General features: G+C 45.3%; 1 protein-coding gene across 1 annotated transcript in view; it reads right to left on the bottom strand.

Moving 5' to 3' along the window:
• The window catches only part of PRKAR1A (protein kinase cAMP-dependent type I regulatory subunit alpha), a 1,144,729-nt gene that overhangs the window by 790,008 nt on the left and 335,402 nt on the right, over positions 1 to 19,319 (bottom strand). Inside the window, exon 3 of the mRNA XM_044085123.1 lies at positions 141 to 314. Coding sequence (XP_043941058.1) covers positions 141 to 314 — 174 coding nt within the window. The remainder of the gene's footprint in view (positions 1 to 140; positions 315 to 19,319) is intronic.

The following is a 19,319-nucleotide window of genomic DNA, read 5'->3' as shown; positions in this document are numbered from 1 at the left end:
CTGAAAATGAACCAGAGACTTAGAGGGACAATCTGTCAAAGGGGAAAAAAAATCAGAACAAAATGTTCAATGCCTGGCTACACAAAGTTGCAAATAAACTTGAAAAGAATCAAAAAGGCATCTTCAGTTTAAGTGGCTACCTTTCTGACATATGATGCAGCATCCTCCTCTGTATACACCTCTGCACTGATGGCTCCTCTTCGTCTTCGACCTTTCACAACAGGGTTCATTGGAGGCGGTGGTGAGATCTCATCTTCCCTAGAGTCAGAGCGAGAACCTGATCTCTGCTGGCTAAGCATCTGCTTAGCTTCCTCCTGTGATATGGGGGAAAAATGAAATTTACATTACATCTTTGCAAAAGTAAATTCGAATGTCAGTGAACCTTTTAGAAAAATGATGCCAAGTAGTGTGTACGTGTGTGTGTGGGGGTGGGGGGCTACAAAAGCAACATAATATTAATCCACGCTTGCTTTCATTACAATAGTGCTATGCACAATGAGTATGTTATATGCACCTCAAAGTACAGTTTTGTACCTACCATAAATGTAGATGTTCGAGTGCTAATACAGCTGCAGTAATCACAGATGGGTTCTCTGCCACCAGGCGGGTCCTCGGTCGGCCGAATTCCAAAGTCTAGGTCCGGCGTCGGTTGTTGTCGCTTTCTTTCCTGACGTCACTGAGGCAGGGGTATATAAGACACAGCCGACGCCATTTTCTTCAGTCTTTCTTTCCCCAGATGTCAGGTGCCCCCAGAAGGAAGGATATACATAAATTATATTTATATACATGCAATGCAATATAATCAAAAATCAGTAGTTGCAAGCAAATATACCATAGAAGGATAACCCAATCAGGTTGTATGAAGAGGGGTTAGGCCGTAGGCCTTTACCAAGAGGGGAAGGAGGGACGGAAAACTGTACTGCAGCTGTATTAGCACTCCAACATCTACATTTATGGTAGGTACAAAACTGTACTATGTTCATCGTGCATACAGCTGCAGTAATCACAGATGGGTAGAATCCCAAAGCTACGCACAGGGTGGTAGGCACTAGGTGGAACTGGGATGAACCAGAATGAAAGCCTGCTCTAGTTTTGGAATATAAAGGCAGGTGGTAGTGTTTTGTGAAGGTATGCACAGAACTCCAAGTGGCTGCCTCCAAAATTTCTTTGGTAGGAACTCCTCTGAGGAAGGCTGTAGAGGTAGCTGTGGCCCTGGTGGAGTGGGATCTGATGCCTGTAGGGACAGATTTTCCATGATAGGAGTAACAAAACCGTATGCAGTGGCCTATCCATTTTGAAATCGTCTGTTTGGTAACTGGCTTCCCTTGAGTTCCGACAGCATAGGACACAAAAAGTTGTTCTGATTTCCTGAAAGGCTTTGTTCTGTCAAATAACAACGTAGCTGTCTATGGATGTCTAAGCAGTGTAGCAGCCTTTCCCCTTTGTTTTGAGGATTGGGGTAAAAGGTAGGTAAGTGTATGGCTTGATTTAAAGCTACCCTGGATACCACTTTAGGCATAAATGACGGGTTGGTTTGAAGGGAAACCCTGTCGTGATGGAAGATGAGAAAGGGCTGCACAGCCATGAGGGCTTGTAGTTCCGAAACCCTACGAGCTGAGGTAATGGCTAGAAGGAAGGCTGTTTTCCAGGACAAATATTGCAAATCTGTTGAGGCAGCTGGTTCAAAGGGAGGAAATGTTAATTTTTCTAGAATGTAATTAAGATCCCAGGCTGGCATTGGTTGTTTCCTTGGTGGTCTTATATTCTTAGCCCCTCTGAGGAACTGTCTTAAGAGTGGGTGAGAGAATAAGGGTGGATCAGTGTTGAATTCTGCAGAAATGGCTGAGGCATGGATTTTTATGGAGGAAAAAGAAAGTCCACTGTTCAGCAGCTCAGCTAGATACTGTAATACCGGAGGCAAATTCAGTTTTCTAGGGTCCTGGCCTTTTTTCTCATTCCAACAGCAAAACCGTTTCCATTTTGCGGAGTAAGCCTTTCTAGTAGATGGCCTTCTGGCCTCCAAAATGACATCCTGCACCTCTTTGGGGAGTAGGGTCTGTTGTGGTGTTAAGGAATTTTCCATGCAGAGAGATTGAGTGTTTTCAGCAGACTGTGAAGAGTTTTGTAGCTGTGCTGAGTCAGCAGAAGAGGCATAAGAGGTAGGGACCAGGGAGGAGTATGTGTTAGGCTCCTCAGGAGTGGGTACCAGTGTTGTCTTGGCCAGTCTGGAGCAATCAGTATCATCTTCGGTCTGTCTGCTCTTGCTTTCAAGAGTACCTTGGGCAGAAGAGGCAGAGGTGGGAAAGCGTAAACTGTCCATGCTGTCCAACTGAATGAAAGGGCGTCCACTCTCCAGGCCTTTGGGTGAAAGGTCCTTGAACAGAACTTTTCCAATTGATGATTCCTGTGAGAGGTGAAGAGATCTATGTCTGGCCTCCCCCACGCTTGGATTATCTTTGTAAACACTTGAGGATGCAACTTCCATTCGTGTGGATCTGTCATATTTCTGCTTAGATTGTCTGCCAGCGTGTTTTCCAGACCTGGCAAGTACTGTGCCTGAAGCTCGATTTGCCATTCCAGAGCCAAGTTCCAAAGTGTCATGGCTAGTCTGCACAGGGGGTATGAATGTGTTCCTCCTTGTTTATGTACCACATTACTGTGGTGTTGTCTGTTCTTATCAATAATTGTCCTGGATGCAGGAGGTCCTTGAAAGCTGTAATTGCATTTATCACTGCTAGCATTTCTTTCTGATTGATGTGAAGGTGCTTTTCCTTTTGGGACCATTTGCTCTGAATGCACCTGTCTGTCATGTGCGCCCCCCAGGCGTAATCTGAGGCGTCTGTTGTGATGACTTGATTTGCTTGAGGCTTGCAGAATGGGAGACCTGTGTTTGACATGCTTGGGCCCACCATAGAAACTCCTTTTGTAAACATGGAATTATTGGTATTATTGTTTCCAAACTGTGGCCGTGTTGAGACCATAGGTTTTTTAGGTACCACTGAAGTTTCCTCATATGCAACTTTGCACATGGGATTAAAAGAATGCAAGATGCCATGAAGCCCAGAGCCTGCAGGATTTTCCTTGCAGTAAGCCTGGTACAATTTGCTAGTATTTTGAAGTACTGAGTTAGTTGCCCCTGCTTTTCTGGCGTAAGATAGGCCATCTGGGTGTTTGCGTCCAAGTTGGCACCCAGGAAAGTTATTTTCTGAGATGGTGTTAGCCTGGATTTCTCTTTGTTGACTGTGTATCCCAGGGAATTCAGTAACCGTGTTACATAAGCCAGATGTTCCAGAAGTATGTGCTTGCTGTCCGCTTGGATCAGGCAGTCGTCCAAATAAGGGTAAATTTGTATCCCTTGAAGTCTGCAGTAGGCAATTACTGATGCCAGGCATTTCGTGAATACTCTGGACGCAGCAGATAAGCCAAAGGGCAATGCAGAGAATTGATAGTGAATTGAACCTGCAAGAAATCTGAGGTATCTTCTGCAACTTTGTCTGATTGGGACATGCAGGTATGCCACCTTGAGGTCCAATGTTACCAGCCAAAACTCCTTGCCCAGCATGGGAAGAAGCTGCTGTAATGTGAGCATCTTGAATTTTGGTACGAGTAAGAATGCGTTTAGGATGGATAAGTCCAAAATGGGTCTCCAGTCGGTTCCTTTCCTTGGTACCAGAAATAGCCTGGAATAAAAACCTTGACCTTGTTCGTGATTAGGTACCTCTTGAATAGCTTTCATGTCTATGAGCTTTGAAATTTGTAGTTGTGCCTCTGCCCTTTGATTGTGTGGCAGGTTTGGCATGCCTCTCATTTTGGAAGAGTGTGAAAATGAAATCTGTAGCCTCTGTTTATAACGTCCAGGATCCATTTGTCTGTTGTGACAATATGCCAATTTCTTGTAAATAATGCCAGCTTTCCTCCCAAGGGTGCTGCCAGCTGAGACTTGCTTGGCATGGAAAGGAGGAAGTCATTGGGTTTGTTTCCTGTATTGTTGTGCACTGTCTTCGCCACCTCTTGGTGCTGGAGTTTGCCATTGCCTGCCTCTATATGATCCTTGTGATTGTCCTCTGCCCCTTGAGCACATGGATCTACCTCTTTGGGTCTTGTCCGTGGCTGGAAAGGACCAGTTTTTAGAAGGCCAATTTCTGCTAAAACGTGGTGGTTGAACCTGTAGAAAAGCTTTGGCAGTTTGCATAGATTTGGCTTTTTCTTCCATTTTCCGTAGCATCTCCTCAGCATTAGTACCAAACAGCACACCCTTTTGTAAAGGATCATCTAGTAGTTTAGCTTTCACATGATCAGGCAAGATTTGTTCCCTAAGTCAGGCATGTCTACGAATGACTGATCCTGTAACAGCAGCTCTACTTGAGGCCTCTAGGGCATCATAGCCACATTGTATGTTTACCCACTTGTTCTGCACTATGCATCATATCCTGCAACTCCTTCAAATCTGGTTGTTCAGGTTGAGACATTTTATTTCTTAATTGTGATAACAGAAACTGCTGATATTTAAGCATATGAAACTGACAATTTAAGGCCCTCATGGCTAGGGTGGCGAGGTATATACCTTTTTCCCCACCTTTCTAAGGATCTTGACTCTTCGAAGGTAGTGGATTCTTAGCAGTAGAGGCCTTCATTCCCTTGGGGCCTTGAGAAATGGTTTCAGGGTCAGCATTATGGCTTTTGTAAAGAAATTGGTGGGAGTTAGGAACTCTGTAGTACCTATCAGGCTTCACTGGGGCAGGAGGCAGGGAATCCGGATTAAAGCAAGCCTCCGAATAAACATCAAGTATGTCCAAGACAGGAGGTATCGCCAGAGGTCTGTGTTGAGGTAACAAAAGAAATTCCCCAAGTCTTTTCTTGGAATCAGAAAAGTCTTGGCCTTCCCAATGGAAGTGTTCCCTCAAGGTGTGCAAGGTTTCCCCAAAAGCAAAATCCTCTGGAGGAGATAGAGAAGGAATGGACTGCTCTGCATCAGAATCTTCAAAAGGGGAGTAAGAGTGTTCCTCTACACCAGAATGTTCTGAAAAAATGGAGCCCTGATCAGAAGAGCGAGAATCTTCCTCCATTCTGGGTCTCTTGTCTGGAGGGGGTTGGGAACCCCTGATAAGAGTAATTAAATCCTCAGCCATTTTAAGCATCTGCTTTTTAGGCATGGTGCCTGGAGATGGGCCCTGTGCTACAGGCCTCTTGGGATGCCTGGCTGATTTGGACTTAGTAAAGGCCTTAATGGAAAAGAAAGATGAGGGTCTAAAGACACCATGGGTGGAAGTGGACCTGTCCACATTAGGAGGCTCAATGCTCACAGTGGCTTCGGTGGTTGTAGTCTGGGTATGGGCCGAGGTACCTGCGGTCTCGGTTACAGAAGACACTGCCAAAGAAGTGTCATCGGTAGTCAGGGACTGCATAGGCATCTCGCTGAGAACCGGACCACGTGTAGCTGGTTTTGGCGTGGTGTCGGTGGAGACCGCGGACCTCGCGTGTCGGTCCTTGTCCTTGCATTTTTTGGACAAAACGGTAGTCGGAGTCTCCGACGACATTTTATAATCAAAGGCTTTACCAAAAAGGTGTTGGGCGAACTCCGCCCAATGCTTAATAGTGAGTTTATTGAAAGTAATGCAAAAGCGACAGCCCAAAACGTCGTGGTCTGGGCCTAAACAAGGTATGCAGAGGGAATGGAAATCCTTATGCGGTATTTGCTTCCCACAAGAAATACAATTGTTAACTTTTTCTGACATCGGTCAGAGGCAAGAAAAGTTTACCCAACGGGGTACTTAGCTTTAAAGAAGACTTCGGTTTCCAATTTTTCGTAAATTCAGGAGCTGGCCGACAGGCACTTACGAACTGCTTCTGCTTCGGGAACCGCGCGGCAAAAAAGACTTAAGAAAATGGCGTCGGCTGTGTCTTGTATACCCCTGCCTCAGTGACGTCAGGAAAGAATGCGACAACCACCGACGCCGAACCTAGACTTTGGAATTCGGCCGACCGAGGACCCGCCTGGCGGCAGAGAACCCATCTGTGATTACTGCAGCTGTATGCACGATGAACATCTTCAAAATACTTTCACAAGACAATCTAAATCTCTAGTTAAAACTGCACAAATGTTTTACGATTAACATCAAAGCTGGAAATGCAGTAATGTCAAAAGTATTCATGAAAAGGATTACACTTGAAATATACAAGTACACACAGCAAAATTTACACACTATGAAATACACAAGTACACACAGCAAATTATTTATACACTATGGCAACAATCTACACATCCTGAAGTGTTAAAATGTACATACATAAGTACATACATAAATTCTCGCTGAAGTTCTTACCAATACAGCATATACCATAACATTATTTTTAACTGTACTTGTTAACTGGGGTAGAGCACTGACTGCTATGGGCCTTACTCAGTCTGGTTAAGTGACTTGCTCAGACTCACTCAGTTAAGCAATGAAGACAGAGAATCAAACTCTGGACCACAAGAAATAGCTCATTAACAGCTCCTTAAATGCAGCACTTTCCATTCCTGTTGTTTGGAGGACCTCCTCCTGCTGGAGCAGCTTCAACATTCTAGGGATAATGAAGCACACACCTGCTGTCCATGACTTGTGCCTCAGAATTTTCTCCTCCTTTCCTAAACCCATCTTTTGGTTGTCTGCAGACCCTACTTCAGAGGAAATAAACAGTTAGTCCTCCCCATGTCCCATCTGAAATTCAGCTGAAGGGCTAGGATTCCACTCACAAACATGCTCCAGTCTTATGCAAAAGATGACAGCAGTTTACTTATGTTTGATCAAAACACAAGTATACAAGAGGTGTTTTTCCAAAAAGTACAGTTTTGTACCTACCATAAATGTAGATGTTTTGAGTGTAAACATTGCTGCAGTCATTACACTTGGGTTATCCTGCCGTCAGGCGGTTCCCTAGTCGGCCTGAGTTCCAAAGTCTTGGTCCGGCTTCGGTTGCTGTCGCCTCCTCCCTGACGTCAGTGTGAGAGGGGTATACAAGATGCAGCAGACGCAATTTTCTTCAGTTTTTCTTGCCCCAGATGTCAGGTGCCCCCCAAAATAGGTAGGCAATTCAAAATGCTAGTAAAATATACAAAAGAAAAGCAAACAACCATTTTTACTTACCAGCAAATACTCCCCACAGGTAATAAAGGGTAGATGACCTAGGTAAGTACCAGAAAGTAAGAGGGGAAGGAGGGAGGGTAACCTGGACTGCAGCAGTGTTTACACTCTAACATCTACATTTATGGTAGGTACAAAACTGTACTATGTTCATCGTGTTACACTGCTGCAGTCATTACACTTGGGTGGAATCCCAAAGCTGAGGTAGGGAGGCTGGATCTATAAGGCATTAGGGGTGGCTATAAGGCCCTGCAGTACAGCAGTGGTGAAGCCAGCTCTGGATTTTGAGTATAAAGGCAAATGGTAATGTTTGGTGAAGGTATGCACAGAACTCCATGTTGCTGCTTCCAAAATATCCTTGGTAGGTACTCCTCTGAGGTAGGCAGTTGAAGTGGCTGTTGCCCTGGTGGAGTGAGATCTAATGCTGCTAGGTACAGGTTTCCCATGGTGGGTATAGCAGAAACGTACACAGTGACCTATCCATTTTGAAATAGTCTGCTTTGAAATGCCTTTTCCCTGTGCTCCCGCAGCGTATGCTACCAATAATTGCTCAGATTTTCTGAAAGCTTTGGTTTTGTCCAAGTAGAAGCATAACTGTCTGTGAATGTCCAAAGAATGTAGTAGTCTCTCACCTTTGTTCTGTGGTTTTGGATAAAAAGCTGACAAGTGAATAGTTTGGTTTATTGCCACACTTGATACCACCTTTGGCATAAACGTAGGGTTACTTCTTAAAGACACCCCTGTCCTGGTGGAAGATGAGGAAAAGTTCCACTGCCATTAGTGCCTGTAATTCTGAAACTCTTCGTGCTGATGTAATTGCCAGTAGCAGAGCAGTTTTCCAAGAGATGTATTTTAATTCTGCTGTGTTAGCTGGCTCAAAAGGAGGCAAAGTTAATTTTTCCAAAACAAAGTTGAGGTCCCATGTTGGTGTAGGTGTTTTACGGGGCGGTCTTATGTTTTTAGCCCCTCTGAGGTACTGCTTGAGCAAAGGATTAGAAAAAATTGGTGGATCCGTGTTGTAATGAGCAGAAATAGCTGAGGCGTGGATCTTGATGGATGAAAAGGAGAGGCCCTTGTCCAGCATCTCAGTTAAGTATTGAAGTATCTGAGGAATGTTTGGGACAAGAGGGTCAAGGCTGTGCGCTTGGGTTCCAGGCACAGAATCTCTTCCATTTATCAGAGTATGCTTTCCTGGTGCTAGGCCTTCTGGCCTCCAGAATGACATCCATAACAGCTTTGGAAAGAGGCATTGCTTGCTTGACTAAGGCATTTTCCATGCAGCTAGATTTAAAGTCTTCAGCTGGCTGTGAAGTATCCGATTGTTGTGCTGTGTCAGCAACTGTGGGATTTGAGGCAAAATCCAGGGTGGTTCTTGTGCCAAGTTTTTTAAGATTGGGTACCAGTGCTGGCGTGGCCAGTCTGGTGCAATCAGGATCATCTTTGGCTCTTCCTGCCTGGCGTTTATGAGTACCTTTGGAAGGAAAGGTAAAGGAGGGAAGGCATAGACTTGTAGTTTTTTCCAGCTAAATGAGAGGGCATCCACTTTTTCTATGCTTGTGGATGGTAGCTCCTTGTGCAGAACTTCTGTAATTGGCAGTTCATTGGGGAAGCAAACGGATCTATGTCCGGGCTCCCCCATTTTTGTGTTATCATTCTGAATATTTGTGAGTTCAATTCCCATTCGTGGGGGTCCATGATGTTTCTGCTTAGGTCGTCTGCCAGTGTGTTTTTCTCTCCTGGCAGGAATTGTGCTTGCAGATGAACTGGGTAGTTTAGAGCTGTGTTCCACAAGGTCATGGCTTGTCTGCAGAGGGGGTAGGAGTGTGTGCCCCCTTGTTTGTTTATGTACCACATAACTGTGGTGTTGTCTGTCTTTAGTAGTAATTGTCCTGGATGCAGCAAGTCCTTGAAAGCTATAATAGCATTTTGTACAGCTAGCATCTCTTTTTGATTGACGTGGAGATGTCTTTGCTCTGTGGGCCACTCGCCCTGGATACATTTTCCTGCCATGTGTGCTCCCCAGGCGTAATCCGATGCATCTGTTGTCAGTGTTTGCCTGGCTGCGGGTTGAGTGAAAGGCCGTCCCTTGTTGAGGTGACAAGCTTGTGCCCACCATCGAAACTCCTGTTGTAGGCAAGGAATTAGTGGTATAACTGTTTCCAAACTTTGACAGTGTTGAGACCATACATTGTTTAGGTACCATTGTAGTTTCCTCATATGCAGTCTGGCATATGGAATTAGTAGTATGCAAGATGCCATGTAGCCCAAGGCCTGCAGAATTTTTCTTGTAGGGAGTTGGGTCTTTGTTGCCATTAAATGAAAATATTGAGTCAGTTGTCCTTGCTTGTCTGGCGTGAGATAAGCCATCTGGGCCGTTGTGTTCAAGCTGGCACCCAGGAATATTATCTGTTGTGAGGGCACTAGTTTTGATTTCTTTTTGTTTACTGTGTACCCCAGGCAAAGTACAGTTTTGTACCTACCATAAATGTAGATGTCCAATAGGTATGCATCTGCAGTCATCACATATGGGTTGTCCTGCCTCAGGCAGTCCTTCGGTCGGCCGGATTCCAAAGTCTGGGTCCGGCGTCGGCTGATGTCGCCCTTTCCCCGACGTCACAACGCCTGGGGTATAAAAGCGTCAGCCGATGCCATCTTCCTCAGTTTTTCTTGCCCCAGATGCCAGGTGCCCTCTAGGAAGGCTAAATTTGGAAAAAAGGTAATAAAAAATCCAAACATTTGCAAAAAAAAAAAAAAAAAATATATATATATATATATATATATATATATATATATATATATATATATATATGTATGTATGTATAAAACAAATACACCATAATAGATCCCCCAGCTAGCTAATAGAGAGGTAAGCACCCTAGGAGTACCACAGAGGGGAAGGAGGGTAAACCTGACTGCAGATGCATACCTATCGGACATCTACATTTATGGTAGGTACAAAACTGTACTATGTCCTTCAAGGATGCATCTGCAGTCATCACATATGGGTAGAATACCATAGCCAATCTGTGGGTGGAGGTACTAGGAAAAGGATGGTGTAGCTAAGATACCCTGCAGGACAGCCGTAGCAAAGCCTGCTCTGGATCTGGAATATAGAGGTAAATTGTAATGCTTGGCAAATGTATGCACGGAGCTCCATGTGGCAGCTTCTAAAATGTCTTGTAGCCACCCCTCTTAAGAAGGCTGTGGAGGTGGCTGTGGCTCTCGTAGAATGAGGTCTAATGTTAGCTGGTACAGTCTTTCCATGAAATGAGTAACAAAAGCGGATGCAATTTCCTATCCATTTTGAAATTGTCTGTTTGGAAATTGCTTTTCCTTGAGTACCAGCAGCATATGCTACCAGCAGCTGGTCAGTTTTCCTGAAACCTTTAGTTCTGTCCAAGTAGTAGCGCAACTGTCTGTGAATGTCCAGTGTGTGCATCAGTTTCTCCCCTTTGTTTTGTGGATTTGGGAAGAAGGTAGGCAAGTGAATGGCTTGATTCAATGAAACCCTGGATACCACCTTAGGCATAAAAGTAGGATTAGTTCTTAATGAAACTCTATCCTGATGGAAAATAATAAATGGCTGAACTGCCATCAGGGCCTGCAATTCCAAAACTCTTCTTGCTGAGGTTATTGCCAGAAAGAAAACAGTCTTCCATGAGAGGTACTGTAGATCTGCAGATGCTGCTGGTTCAAATGGAGGCAGTGTTAGTTTTTCCAGCACGTAGTTAAGGTCCCAAGCAGGTAGAGGTGGTTTCCTAGGAGGTTTGATGTTTTTGATCCCTCTTAGAAACTGTCTTAGGAGAGGATGAGAAAAGACAGGGGGATCAGTGTTGTACTCTGCTGAAATTGCTGAAGCATGAATCTTAATAGAACAGTAAGACAGTCCATTGTGGAACATTTCTGCCAAATATTCCAGGATATGTGCCATGTTCATCATTGTCGCATCTAGGCCCTTTGTGGTGTTCCATATGAGAAATCTTTTCCATTTTGCTGAGTATGTCTTCCTTGTGGAAGGGCGGCGAGCTTCCAGAATAATATTATTTACTCTCTGGGATAGCTTATCCTGAGGAGGAGTCAAGGCATTCTCCACGCTGTTAGTTGCAATGTTTTCAGGTTGGAGTGATGAGTTTTGTATCTGTGCTGTGTCAGTAGAAATGGCCATAGAGGTAGGGGCCATGGCTTCGTACATGACATGCTCCTTAGCAGTGGGTACCAGTGCTGTCTTGGCCAGTCCGGAGCTATCAGGATCACTTTTGGCTGCTCTGCCCTGATCTTCAGTAACACCTTGGCCATTAATGGAATAGGAGGAAATGCATACACTGTCAGATTTCTCCAGCTGAAAGAGAGCGTCCACTTTCCACGCTTGTGGGTGGTATGTCCTTGAGCAGAATTTCTTTAGTTGATGATTGTGGGGGGATGCAAATAGATCTATGTCCGGACTCCCCCAAGATTGTATTATCTGTTGGAAAATGTCTGGGTGCAGCATCCATTCGTGTGCATCTATGATATTTCTGCTTAAGCTGTCCGCCAGTGTATTGTCCTTCCCTGGCACAAACTGAGCTTGTAGCTGTATATTGAGTTTCAAGGAAAGATCCCATAGATTCATAGCCAGTCTGCACAGAGGGTAAGAATGGGTACCTCCTTGCTTATGTACCACATAACCGTGGTGTTGTCTGTCCTTATTAGTAGATGGCCTTGACGCAGAAAAAGTTTGAAGGCCTCAATTGCGTGTATCACTGCTAGCATTTATTTTTGATTTATGTGCATGCGTAGCTCCTATTGTGACCACTGTCCTTGGATACCTCTGCCCTCCATGTGTGCTCCCCAACCTAGGTCTGAAGCGTCTGTTGTAATAGTTTGGGAGGTTTTTGGCTTTGTGAAAGGCAGACCTCTGTTGGATTGGCTGGCCTGAGCCCACCACAGAAATTCCTTGTGAAGGCATGGAATGAGTGGGATTAAAGTTTCCAAACTGTGACTGTGCTGGGTCCATAAACTCCTTAGGTACCACTGTAGCTTTCTCATATGTAGCCTTGCTTGTGGAATCAGAAGAATACAGGATGCCATGTACCCCAGGGCCTGCAGGATTTTCCTTGCAGTCAGCTCAGTTTGTCTTGTCAGATTCTTGAAGTAATCCAGTAGTTGCCTTTGTTTTTCTTCTGTGAGATAAGCCATTTGGGTGGTTGTATCTAGATCCGCACCCAGAAAGGTTATTCTTTGGGATGGAACAAGTCTTGATTTGTGCATGTTGACTGTATATCCCAAGGCCTGTAGAAGATTGATGGTATAATTTAAACCCTTTATCAGAGTTTGTTGGTTGTCCGTTTGTATAAGGCAGTCGTCCAGATATGGGTAGATTTGAATCCCCTGGAGTCTGCAGTGTGCTATTACTGATGCCAGGCATTTCGTGAATACTCTGGGCGCAGTAGATAAGCCCAAGGGCAATGCTGAGAATTGATAATGCTCTGACCCTGCAAGAAATCTGAGGTATCTTCTGCAACTTTGTCTGATAGGGACATGCAGGTATGCCTCCTTGAGGTCTAGAGTAACCAGCCAAGACCCCTTGCCCAGCATGGGAAGGAGTTGCTGTAGAGTCAGCACTTTGAATTTTGGCACAATGAGATAAGTATTCAGTACGGACAAGTTGAGAATAGGCCTCCATTGATGCTCTTTCCTTGGAACAAGGAAAAGTCTGGAGTAAAATCCTTGGCCTTGTTCTGAAATAGGAACTTTTTCTATGGCTTTCATTTGGAGTAGGTTTGAGATTTGTTTCAAAGCCTCTGTCCTTTGATTTGGTGGCAGACCTGGTATGCCTTTCCTTTTTGGCAATGTGTGGAAATGGAACCTGTATCCATTGTCTATTATTTGGAGTGTCCATTTGTCTCTTGTAATGTTGTGCCAATTTCTTGAGAATAAAAAAGCTTTCCGCCCAAAGGTGCTTCTAATTGAGCCCTGGTTGGCGGAGTCAAAGCAGAGTCATTGAGTTTGTCCTTGTGCAGCAGTTGCAGATCCTGAACTGCCTGTCTGGATTGGAGGTTGCCACTGACGGCCTCTGTAGGAGCCCCTAGCTTGGCCTCTACCTCTGGCACGCCTGTTTCTGCCCCTTTGAAATCTTTCTGTGTCCGGAAAGGACCAATTCTTGGAAGGCCAGTTTCTACTGAATCTAGGCGGTTGGACTTGAAGAAAATTACAGATTTTGCCTTTTCCTCAAATTTCTTTAGGACGTCTTGAGCAGTGGAACCAAATAACTTTTGCTTTTCCAGTGGAGCATCCAAAAGCTTAGCTTTAACATGTTCTGGCAGAGATTGTTCCTTTAGCCAAGCATGCCTGCGTATGACAACACCTGTCATTGCTGACCTACATGAAGCTTCCAATGCATCATAACCACACTGCAAGAAATGGTTGCTAACCTGCTAGGAATTATGTACCAGATCCTGAAGGGATTTACGGTCCAGGGGTTCAGAAGAAGACAATTTCTTATGCATTTCTTCTAACAAATACTCTTGATACTGTATCATGTGAAATTGACAATTTAATGCCCTCATAGCAAGAGTGGCATTCGTAGCTCCTTTCGCAGAAGTATACACTTTTTTACCCCATCTCTCTAATGCCCTGGACTCCTTTGCAGAGGGGAGTGGGTTCTTAGTAGTAACAGCTGCAACCCCTTTAGGGCCCTGTGAAATAGTTTCGGGGTCAGCAGAGTGGGCCTTATAAAGAAAATTATGTGTGTCCAGGACCCTGTAATACCTATCAGGCTTAACAGGGGCCGGAGGCAGAGTGTCAGGGGTCATACTAAAGTCAGAATATACATCATCAATCACATTTAAAACAGGAGGAATAGCCAAAGGTCTATGCTGAGGTAAATGAAGAAAAGTTCTTAGTCTTTTCCTGGAATCAGAATATTCCTGGCCCTGCCATTTGAAATGCTCTCTCATAGTGTGAAGGGTCTCCCCAAAGGAAAGCTCTTCAGGAGGGGAGGCAGAGGGAATAGATTCCTCTGCATCCGAATCAGAGGAATAAGCCTCCTCCTGGTAATCTGAGTGATCTGAGCCAACAGAGGCCTCCTCTGAAGAAAGGGGATCAGGGGGATCCATCCTGGGACTTGTCTAGAGGGGGTTGGGAGCCCCTGTCCGGATGAGGCTGAGAGCCCCTAATTAAGGAGATCAGGTCCTCTGCTAAAGTTAAAATCTGTGAACTAGAAGAAGGTCCCTGAGGAATAACTCTGGGAGGCATGGCTTTAGTGTGCTTTGCAGCTTTAGCCCTGGTGAAGGCCTTAATAGACATGGAAGCAGGAGGCCTGGCTGCACCACGTGCTGGTGTAGCTTTATCTAAAGGTATGGTGTCGGTAGATTCCAATACACCAGTTTCGGAAAGCAATTCTGTAACCGACTTGGTAGGAGCCTCCGGGACCGAGGCTGTCGGTTGTATTATTTCAGGGTTCGGAAGTTCCAAGGACTCTGTATCAGCCGAGACAGACACACTCGCGGTAGGCCTAGCCGCAGTTTCAGCCAAAACCGCGGCCCGCGTGTGTCGGTCCTTGTCTTTCCGTTTCTTAATGTGATGTTGGGGTTTCCGACGGCATTTTGTAAGCAAAACTATCCCCAAAAAACTCTGCGAACTCCGACTGACGCCTAAGAGGCCGGTTGAAGGAAGCGCAGGCAGAGCAGGCCGAGACGTTGTGGTCTGGGCCTAAGCAAGGGAGACAATAAGAGTGGAAATCCTTATGAGGTATTTGTTTCCCACAAGATAAACAATTAACTTTTTCTGACATCGGCTGAGGCAAGAAAGAGTCCCCAACGGGGTACTTAGCTTTTGAAGTCTTCGGATAGCGAAATTACAGGAGCTGGCCGACCGGCACTTGCGCACTGCTTCTGCTGCACCACGCCGCAAGAAAGACTGAGGAAGATGGCGTCGGCTGACGCTTATACCCCAGGCGCCAGGACGCCGGGGAAAGGGCGACATCAGCCGACGCTGGACCCAGACTTTGGAATCCGGCCGACCGAACGGATGCCTGAGGCAGGACAACCCATATGTGATGACTGCAGATGCATCCTTGAAGGACATCTTAATAACTTTTTACGTATGCAAGATGCTTTAGTAGAATGTCCTTGCTCTCTGCTTGAATCAGGCAGTCATCCAGGTATGGATAAATCTGAATTCCTTTTTGCCTGCAAAATGCAATTACTGGTGCCAGGCACTTTGTGAAGACCCTGGGCGCAGTAGATAAGCCAAAGGGCAGTGCAGAGAATTGACAGTGCATTGAACCAGCTAGAAATCAGAGGTATCTTCTGCCATTTTGTCTGATAGGGGCATGCAGGTATGCCTCTGAGGTCCAAAGTCACGAGCCAAGCTTTCTTGCCCAGCATGGGAAGAAGATGCTGTAGTGTCAACATCTTGAATTTCAGAACATCCAGGTAAGTGTTTAGTGAAGAAAGGTCCAGAATGGGTCTCCAGGCTTTGCCCTTTCTGGGAATCCAGAAAGAGTCTTCAGTAAAATCCTTGTCCTTGTTCCTGTGGTGGTACCTTTTGAATAGCTCTCATGTCCATGAGTGCTGTAATTTGTTTTTGAGCCTCTGCCCATTGATTTGGTAGCAGATTTGGCATTCCTTTTAACCTTGGCAGAGGTGAAAGTGGAACCTGTAACCTTGAGATACAATGTTGAGAACCCATTTGTCTTTGGTGATGCAATGCCAGTTGTGATAGAAAAGTGCCAGTTTTCCTCCTAAGGGGGCTGCCAAGAGAGAGCTGTTTGGCAGCTGCAGTGGAAAGTCATTGAGGCTGCTTTTTATAAGCTTGAGGCCTGTCTTCCTCTTCTTTCTGGCCTGGTGTACCCCAGTGTCGAGGCCAGTAAGGGCCTTGTGCCTGACCTCTACCTCTTGGACGTATGTATCTGCCCCTTTGAGGTCTATCTGTGACTGGAAAGGACCAATTCTTTGTTGGCCAATTTCTTCTAAAACAAGGAGGCTGAACCTGTAAGAAATCTTTCACCGTTTGCACAGATTTTGCCTCATCCTCCATCTTCTTTAATACCTCCTCTGCCTTAACTCCAAACAGCACATCCTGCTGCAAAGGTGCATCCAATAATTTGACCTTAACATGATCTGGTAACGTATGTTCTTTTAACCAAGCATGCCTTCTAATGACAGAGCCTGTAACTGCTGCTCTACAGGAGGCCTCTAAGGAATCAAACCCACATTGCAAAGTATGTTTTCCCACTTGTTCAGCTGCATGCAATAAATCCTGCATTTCTTTAAAATTAGGAGGATCTGAATCTGGAAGCATCTTTTGTTTCAACTGAGACATCAAAAATTGCTGATATTTTAGCATGTGAAATTGGCAATTCAAGGCTCTCATTGCTAAAGTTGCAGACGTATATACCTTCGTTCCCCATCTGTCTAATGCTCTGGAATCTCTGTCAGAGGGTACTGGGTTTTTTTGCTGATGAGGCCTTAATCCCTTTGGGTCCCTGAGAAACAGTTTCAGGGTCAGCAACAGGGCTTTTGTACAGAAATTTGTGAGAGTCAGGGACTCTGTAATATCCATCAGGTTTAACTGGGGCTGGGGGTAAGGAGTTAGGATTTAAACTGGATTCAGTGTACACATCATCCACAATATCTAAAACTGGCGGGATAGCAAGGGGTCTGTGTTGAGGCAATAAAAGGAAGTCTCTGAGCCTTTTCTTGGATTCTGAGTAATCCTGATCTTCCCAATGGAAATGTTCCCTCATGGTATGTAAAGTCTCCCCAAAGGAGTAATCCTCAGGCGGGGAGGCTGATGGGATTGATTCCTCAGCATCAGAATCCTCATAAGGGGGTAAAGAATATCCTAGGTCCGAGGAAGAGTCTGAGGAAAAGGACACCTGGTCGGAAGATTCATAGTCTGCATCCTGTCTGGGCCTTTTATGAGGAGGGGGATGGGACCCCCTGATCAGGGTGATTAGGTCCTCGGACATTTTTAGCATTTGTTCTTAGGCATGGAAGCCTGTCCTGGAGAGTTGTGTCTGTTTCTTTGCTTTTAAGGGGGGCTTAGACTTAGCAGAGGGTTTAATGGTTAACTGGGTAGGTCTGAAAACACCCTCTGTAGCTGTAGATTTGCTCAGCTACTTCGGTTCCCTCTGTAGGGTAAGGATCAGAAAGCTGAAAATCTAGTGCGTCCGAGGGCCCAGCCAGCTCCACGTGGGAGTCGGAGGCAGTCTGTGATTCTGTGGAAGCAGTCGTCAGGGGCTGCGTAGGCGCCTTGCTGAAAACCGGAGAACCGGCGACCGGCCTAGAAGAGGCCTCATCAGTTTTGGGCCTCGGATGCCTGTCCTTGTCCTTGCGCTTTTTATGCATTGCGATCGTCGGAGGTTCCGATGGCATGGTGTAATTTAATTTTCTGCCAAAATAATGTTGGGCAAAATCAAACCAACGTTTAATAGTGCATTTGTTAAACTTAGCACAAAACCGACAACCAGTGACGTCGTGGTCAGGGCCTAGGCATGGAATACAATAGGAATGGAAATCCTTATAAGATATTTGCTTCCCACAAGAAATACAGTTATTAACTTTTACTGACATCGGACTGAGGCAAGAAAAAGTTCCCCCAACGGGGTACTTAGCTTTTTTAGAAGACTTCGGTTCTCAATTCTGAATGAAAATCTCAGGAGTCGGCCGACCGGCACTTGCGAACTGCTTCTGCTTCGGGCACCGCTTGGCAAGAAAGACTGAAGAAAATGGCGTTGGCTGCATCTTATATACCCCTGTCGCACTGACGTCAGGGAGGCGGGGACAGCAACCGACGCCGGACCAACACTTTGGAACGCAGGCCGACTGGGGAACCGCCTGATGGCAGGATAACCCAAGTGTAATGACTGCAGCAGTGTAACACGATGAACATCTTAAATTCAAAAAAGCAGAACTCCAAAGTCCACTGCAATCACATGTGGGGGGGCTTAGTCGCACACACCCTCATAACTTGTATATACAAACTCCACAGTCAAAACTATAGTGGATAAAGGCGGACTCCCTGACAAAGGATACTGCCAGATTGCACGATCCAACACACCATAATTAGAAGTTATGTACCTACCATAACGTTCCATGTTAGTTGTCTTCTCTCGCCTTCTTTCTTGCTGGATGGGTTCGGCACTTGCTTTAGCTCGAGAACTCCTTTTACCAGCTCGAGGCAACCCTATATCCCATGATGCAAGGCGGAATTACCTCAGATCTCGTTTGGTAGCTAACCTACCCTGCTAAGACTATCCTAACATAATTAGGAACAAAGGTTCCTAAAAGAAGTCCTCATAACAAGGCTCAGGAGGAAACAATCTAATAGGAACTCTTCAAGATCTGTCCAGGCTAGGGGGAAGGAGGGAGGGACACAAGAAAGAAGGCGAGAGAAGACAACTAACATGGAACGTTATGGTAGGTACATAACTTCTAAATGTTAAGTTGTCAATCTCGCCTTCATTCTTGCTGGATGGGACCGCGTCCCTAGCACCTGTATCCCGGGTGGCTCAATGGAACAGACTCTTGAGAACTGTGGAACCAAAACTGGCCCTATCTCTGGAGGCCAAATCCAACTTGTAATGAGAGACAAAGGTATGAGGCGTGGCCCAAGTAGCTGCTGCACAAATGGTATCAATGGGAAGTCTATCCTGAAAAGCTGCTGAAGTGGATAGACTCCTTGTTGAGTGTGCTTTTGGCTTAGAAGATAGTTGTTTGCCTCTGAGAGAGTACACATAGGAAATGGTGGAAGTCAACCATCTGGATAAGGTCACTTTAGAAACTGGAAGACCCATCCTGTTTTCTGCATAGGAGACAAACAATTGGTCCGATTTTCTAATTTGTTTAGTTCTATGCAAATAGTACCTGAGCTGACGATGGACATCCAAAAAATGCAGTTTCTGTTCAGCTCTGTCGGAATAGTTAGGGAAAAAGACTGGTAGATCAATAGATTGGTTAAGATTGGTTTGAGATACAACCTTGGGAAGAAAGGAAGGGTTAGTTCTTAATGATACCCTGTCCTTATGAAAAACCAAATAAGGTGAACGAATGCAGAGAGCTTGAATCTCAGAAACCCTTCTTGCAGAAGTGACAGCCAGTAAAAATATAGTTTTCCAAGTCAATAACTTCAAAGAACATGAGGCAGACGGTTCGAAAGGAGGTAGTATCAAGGATGCCAACATTAAGTTTAGATCCCATTGCGGAGGAGGAT

The sequence above is a fragment of the Protopterus annectens genome, chromosome 10.part0 (genome assembly GCF_019279795.1).
Source record: "Protopterus annectens isolate FY-2018-M chromosome 10.part0, PAN1.0, whole genome shotgun sequence".
Lineage (NCBI taxonomy): Eukaryota > Metazoa > Chordata > Ceratodontiformes > Protopteridae > Protopterus > Protopterus annectens.
The sequence above is the reverse complement of the archived record's forward strand: the minus strand, read 5'-3'. Positions and strand labels throughout refer to the sequence as shown.